Source organism: Lagopus muta, assembly GCF_023343835.1.
Source record: "Lagopus muta isolate bLagMut1 chromosome 3 unlocalized genomic scaffold, bLagMut1 primary SUPER_3_unloc_3, whole genome shotgun sequence".
Lineage (NCBI taxonomy): Eukaryota > Metazoa > Chordata > Aves > Galliformes > Phasianidae > Lagopus > Lagopus muta.
In genome coordinates this window covers 11,117-16,495 of record NW_026040152.1, presented here as the reverse complement: position 1 = coordinate 16,495, position 5,379 = coordinate 11,117, and the positions used below count along the sequence as shown (strand labels likewise).

General features: G+C 60.8%; 2 protein-coding genes across 3 annotated transcripts; one reads left to right on the top strand and one right to left on the bottom strand.

Moving 5' to 3' along the window:
* The first annotated feature begins 408 nt into the window (after positions 1-408).
* Positions 409-1,207, top strand: LOC125687464 (collagen alpha-1(XXV) chain-like). Its single transcript, XM_048932621.1, has 2 exons — positions 409-829; positions 1,047-1,207. The coding sequence occupies exons 1-2, from the start codon at positions 409-411 to the stop codon at positions 1,205-1,207; spliced, it is 582 nt and encodes a 193-aa protein (XP_048788578.1).
* A 1,021-nt stretch (positions 1,208-2,228) lies between these two features.
* Positions 2,229-3,908, bottom strand: LOC125687462 (basic salivary proline-rich protein 2-like). Of its 2 annotated transcripts, XM_048932618.1 has the most exons (3): positions 3,762-3,908; positions 2,714-3,453; positions 2,229-2,603 (listed from the first exon to the last, which is right to left on the bottom strand). In XM_048932618.1, exons 1-3 carry the CDS (start codon positions 3,811-3,813, stop codon positions 2,232-2,234), a joined length of 1,164 nt encoding a protein of 387 aa, XP_048788575.1. In that variant the 5' UTR covers positions 3,814-3,908; the 3' UTR covers positions 2,229-2,231. The 2 variants fall into 2 exon arrangements, with proteins under 2 accessions (XP_048788575.1, XP_048788576.1); XM_048932619.1 differs by having other exon boundaries at positions 2,461-3,453.
* Between the last annotated feature and the right edge of the window lie 1,471 nt (positions 3,909-5,379).

Below are 5,379 nucleotides of genomic sequence, written 5' to 3'. Positions count from 1 at the left end.
GCCCGCCGTGGGGCCCCCAGCTCCTTCTCCAGCCTTCCGTCTTCACCCGTCCCCCGTTTATGGAGAGGTCGGGGAACCCCGGCCTCCCCCAGGGGACGTTTTGGGGGGATGGAGCGGTTGGAGGAGCCTGGCGATGACTTGGAGGACCTTGGTGGTGCTTTGGAGGACCCTGGTGACAGCTTGGAGGACCTTGGTGATGCTTTGGAGGACCCTGGTGGCACCATGGGGGATCCTGGTGATGCTTCTGGAGAGGTTGGGGACCCTAGTGATGCTTTGGAGGACCTTGGTGATGCTTTGGAGGACCCTGGTGTGACCTTGGGGGACCCTGGTGCCACCTGGGGGGACCCTGGTGACGCTTCTGGAGAGGTTGGGGACCCCTGGTGATGCTCTGGGGGGATCTTGGTGGTTATGGAGAGGTTGGAGGACCCCATCGACGACTTGGAGGACCTTGGTGGTGCTTTGGAGGACCCTGGTGACAGCTTGGGGGACCCTGGTGATGCTTCTGGAGAGGTTGGGGACCCTGGTGATGCTTTGGAGGACCTTAGTGACAGCTTGGAGGACCTTGGTGATGCTTTGGAGGACCCTGGTGTGACCTTGGGGGACCCTGGTGCCACCTGGGGGGACCCCAGTGATGCTTCTGGAGAGGTTGGGGACCCTGGTGATGCTTTGGAGGACCCTGGTGACAGCTTGGAGGACCTTGGTGGTGCTTTGGAGGACCCTGGTGTGACCTTGGGGGACCCTGGTGGCACCATGGGGGACCCCGGTGATGCTTCTGGAGAGGTTGGGGACCCTGGTGATGCTTTGGGGGGATCTCGGTGGTTATGGAGAGGTTGGAGGACCCCAGCGACGACTTGGAGGACCTTGGTGATGCTTTGGAGGACCCTGGTGACAGCTTGGAGGACCTTGGTGGTGCTTTGGAGGACCCTGGTGTGACCTTGGGGGACCCTGGTGACACCTGGGGGAACCCCAGTGATGTTTCTGGAGAGGTTGGGGACCCCGACCTCCCCCAGGTGACGTTCTGGGGGGATCTCGGTGGTTATGGAGAGGTTGGAGGACCCCGGCGACGACTTGGAGGACCTTGGTGATGCTTTGGAGGACCCTGGTGGCACCATGGGGGACCCCAGTGACGCTTCTGGAGAGGTTGGGGACCCTGGTGATGCTTTGGGGGGATCTCAGTGGTTATGGAGAGGTTGGAGGACCCCGGTGACGACTTGGAGGACCTTGGTGATGCTTTGGAGGACCCCGGTGACAGCTTGGAGGACATCAGTGAGATTCTGGAGGACCCCAGTGAGGCCTTGGGGGGACCCTGGTGACATTTCTGGAGAGGTTGGGGACACCTGGTGACACTTTGGAGGACCTCAATGGTGGTTATGGAGTGGTTGGAGGACCCCCGGTGTGACCTTGGAGGACCCAGGTGACACCTTGGGGACCCCAGTGACACCTTGGAGGACCCCAGTGGTGGTCCTGGAGTGGTTGGAGGTCCCACAGTGACATCTTGGAGGACCCCAGTGACATCTTGGAGGACTCAGGTGACATTTCTGGAGAGGTTGGGGACACCTGGTGACACTTTGGAGGACCTCCGTGGTGGTTATGGAGTTGGAGGACCAACTCAATGGTGGTTACCAGGGTTGGAGGACCTCTGGGTGACCCTGGGGGACCCAGGTGACACTTTGGAGGACCCAAGTGACACCTTGGAGGACCCAGGTGACATTTCTGGAGAGGTTGGGGACCCTGGTGATGCTTTGGAGGAACCTGGTGTGACCTTGGAGGACCTCAATGAGATGCTGGGGGGCCCCAGTGACACCTTGGGGACCCCAGTGACACTTGGAGGACCTCAGTGACACCTTGGAGGACTCAGGTGACATTTCTGGAGAGGTTGGGGACACCTGGTGACACTTTGGAGGACCTCCGTGGTGGTTATGGAGTTGGAGGACCAACTCAATGGTGGTTACCGGGGTTGGAGGACCTCCGGTGTGACCTTGGAGGACCCCAGTGACACCTTGGGGGGACCCTGGTGACATTTCTGGAGAGGTTGGGGACACCTGGTGACACCTTGGAGGACCTCCGTGGTGGTTATGGAGTGGTTGGAGGACCCCCGGTGTGACCTTGGAGGACCCAGGTGACACCTTGGGGACCCCAGTGACACCTTGGAGGAACCCGGTGACACCTTGGAGGACCTCAACGATGGTCATGGAGTGGTTGGAGGACCCCCGGTGACATCTTGGAGGACCTCAGTGGCATCTTGTGGACAGGCAGGGATCCCTGGTGACACCTTGGGGACACCCAGAGGACCCCAATGTGACTCGGAGGACTGAAGGGACATTCACGGAGTGGTTGGAGGACTGAAGTGGCATCTTGGAGGACTGAAGGGACACTCCTGGAGTGCTTGGAGGACTGAAGTGACATCTTGGAGGACTGAAGGGACACTCCTGGAGTGGTTGGAGGACTGAAGTGACAACTTGGGGACATTCTTGGAATGGCCTGGGTGACCCCAGGTGACATTTGGGGACGCTTGGAGGACCCCCGGTGACATTTGGGGTCACATGGAGGACATTTGGGGACCCCCGGAGGACCCTCAATGTCATTTGAGGTCTCTTGGAGGACTTGGGGTCCCTTGGAGGACTTTGGGGTCCCTTGGAGGACTCTGGGGACCTTGGAGGACTTTGGGGACTCCTGGAGGACCCCCAATGCCATTTGGGGTTCCTTGGAGGACCTTGGGGTCCCCTGGAGGACTCTGGGGACCTTGTAGGACTTTGGGGACCCCCGGAGGACCCTCAACGCCATTTGGGGTCCCTTGGAGGACTTGGGGTCCCTTGGAGGACCTTGGGGTCTCTTGGAGGATTTTGAGGACCCCTGGAGGACTCTGGGGACCTTGGAGGACTCTGGGGACCCCTGGAGGACCCCCAATGCCATTTGGGGTCCCTTGGAGGACTCTGGGGTCCCTTGGAGGACTCTGGGGACCCCTGGAGGATCTCCATTGCCATTTGGGGTCCCTTGGAGGACTTTGAGGACCCCTGGAGGACTCTGGGGACCTTGGAGGACTTTGGGGACCCCCAGAGGACCCCCAGTTCCATTTGGGATCCCTTGGAGGACCCTGGGGTCCCTTGGAGGACTTTGGGGACCCCTGGAGGACCCTCAATGCCATTTGGGGTCCCTTGGAGGACTTGGGGTCCCTTGGAGGACTTTGAGGACCCCTGGAGGACTCTGGGGACCTTGGAGGACTTTGGGGACCCCTGAAGGGCCCCCAGTTCCATTTGGGGTCCCTTGGAGGACTCTGGGGTCCCTTGGAGGACTTTGGGGACCCCTGGAGGACCCTCAATGCCATTTGGGGTCCCTTGGAGGACCTTGGGGACCCCTGGAGGACTCTGGAGACCTTGGAGGACTTTGGGGACCCCCAGAGGCCCCCCAGTTCCATTTGGGGTCCCTTGGAGGACTTGAGGTCCTTTGGAGGACCTTGGGGACCCTTGGAGGACTTTGGGGACCCCCGGAGGACCCCTAATGCCATTTGGGGTCCCTTGGAGGACTTGGGGTCCTTTGGAGGACCTTGGGGTCCCTTGGAGGACTCGGGGTCCCCTGGAGGACTCTGGGGACCTTGGAGGACTTTGGGGACCCCCAGAGGACCCCCAATGCCATTTGGGGTCCCTTGGAGGACTTGGGATCCCTTGGAGGACTTTGGGGTCCCTTGGAGGACTTTGGGGACCCCCGGAGGATCCTCAATGCCATTTGGGATCCCTTGGAGGACTTGGGGTCCCTTGGAGGACCTTGGGGTCCCTTGGAGGACTTTGGGGACCCCTGGAGGACCCTCAATGCCATTTGGGGTCCCTTGGAGGACCTTGGGGTCCCTTAGAGGACTTTGGGGACCCCCGGAGGACCCCCAGTTCCATTTGGGGTCCCTTGGAGGACTTGAGGTCCTTTGGAGGACTTTGGGGACCCCCGGAGGATCCTCAATGCCATTTGGGATCCCTTGGAGGACTTGGGGTCCCTTGGAGGACTCTGGGGACCTTGGAAGACTTTGGGGACCCCCAAAGGCCCCCCAGTTCCATTTGGGATCCCTTGGAGGACCTTGGGGTCCCTTGTAGGACTTCGGGGACCCCTGGAGGACTCTGGGGACCTTGGAGGACTTTGGGGACCCCCGGAGGACCCCCAGTTCCATTTGGGATCCCTTGGAGGACCTTGGGGTCCCTTGGAGGACTTTGGGGACCCCCAGAGGACCCTCAATGCCATTTGGGGTCCCTTGGAGGACCTTGGGGTCCCCTGGAGGACTTGGGGTCCCTTGGAGGACTCTGGGGACCCCTGGAGGATCCCCATTGCCATTTGGGGTCCCTTGGAGGACTTTGAGGACCCCTGGAGGACTCTGGGGACCTTGGAGGACTTTGGGGACCCCCAAAGGCCCCCCAGTTCCATTTGGGATCCCTTGGAGGACTTGAGGTCCTTTGGAGGACCTTGGGGACCCTTGGAGGACTTTGACGACCCCTGGAGGACCCTCAGTGCCATTTGGGGTCCCTTGGAGGACTCTGGGGTCCCTTGGAGGACCTGGGGTCCCCTGGAGGACTCTGGGGTCCCTTGGAGGACTTTGACGACCCCTGGAGGACCCTCAATGCCATTTGGGGTCCCTTGGAGGACTTGGGGTCCCTTGGAGGACTTTGCGCCCCCATTTTGGGCTCCCAGGGCCGTTTCTCCTCTCCGTGTTTTACAGTCGAATAAAACAAAGGGGAAATTTTCAGATGGTTCCTTCCCAGTTCATCCCAGTTCATCCCAGTTCCTCCCAGTCCCTCCCAGTTCCTCCCAGTTCCCTCCCAGTTCATCCCAGTTCCTCCCAGTTCCTCCCAGTCCCTCCCAGTTCATCCCAGTTCCCTCCCAGTTCCTCCCAGTCCCTCCCAGTTCCTCCCAGTTCCTCCCAGTTCATCCCAGTCCCTCCCAGTTCCTCCCAGTTCCCTCCCAATCCCTCCCAGTTCATCCCAGTCCCTCCCAGTCCCTCCCAGTCCCTCCCAGTTCCTCCCTGTTCCCTCCCAGTTCCTCCCAGTTCCTCCCAGTTCATCCCAGTCCCTCCCAGTTCCTCCCAGTTCCTCCCAGTTCCCTCCCAATCCCTCCCAGTTCCTTCCAGTTCATCCCAATCCCTCCCAGTTCATCCCAGTTCCCTCCCAATCCCTCCCAATCCCTCCCAGTTCCCTCCCAGTTCCTCCCAGTTCCTTCCCAGTTCATCCCAGTTCCTCCCAATCCCTCCCAGTTCATCCCAGTTCCCTCCCAGTTCCTCCCAGTTCCTCCCAGTCCCTCCCAGTTCCTTCCCAGTCCCTCCCAGTTCCTCCCAGTTCCTCCCAGTCCCTCCCAGTCCCTCACAGTCCCTCCCAGTTCATCCCAGTCCCTCCCAGTTCCTCCCAG

Excerpts from the sequence above, each read along its gene's own strand:
- LOC125687464 (XM_048932621.1), top strand. The coding sequence starts at position 409 with ATGGAGAGGTTGGAGGACCCCATCGACGACTTGGAGGACCTTGGTGGT. Across the intron at positions 830-1,046 it reads ATCTCGGTGGTTATGGAGAG|GTTGGAGGACCCCGGCGACG; the intron begins GTTGGAGGACCC and ends GGTTATGGAGAG.
- LOC125687462 (XM_048932618.1), bottom strand. The coding sequence starts at position 3,813 with ATGGCATTGAGGGTCCTCCAGGGGTCCCCAAAGTCCTCCAAGGGACCC. Across the intron at positions 3,454-3,761 it reads GTCCTCCAAGGGACCCCAAG|GTCCTCCAAAGGACCTCAAG; the intron begins GTCCTCCAAGGG and ends AGGGTCCCCAAG. Across the intron at positions 2,604-2,713 it reads GTCCTCCAGGGGACCCCAAG|TCCTCCAAGAGACCTCAAAT; the intron begins GTCCTCCAAGGA and ends AGGGACCCCAAG.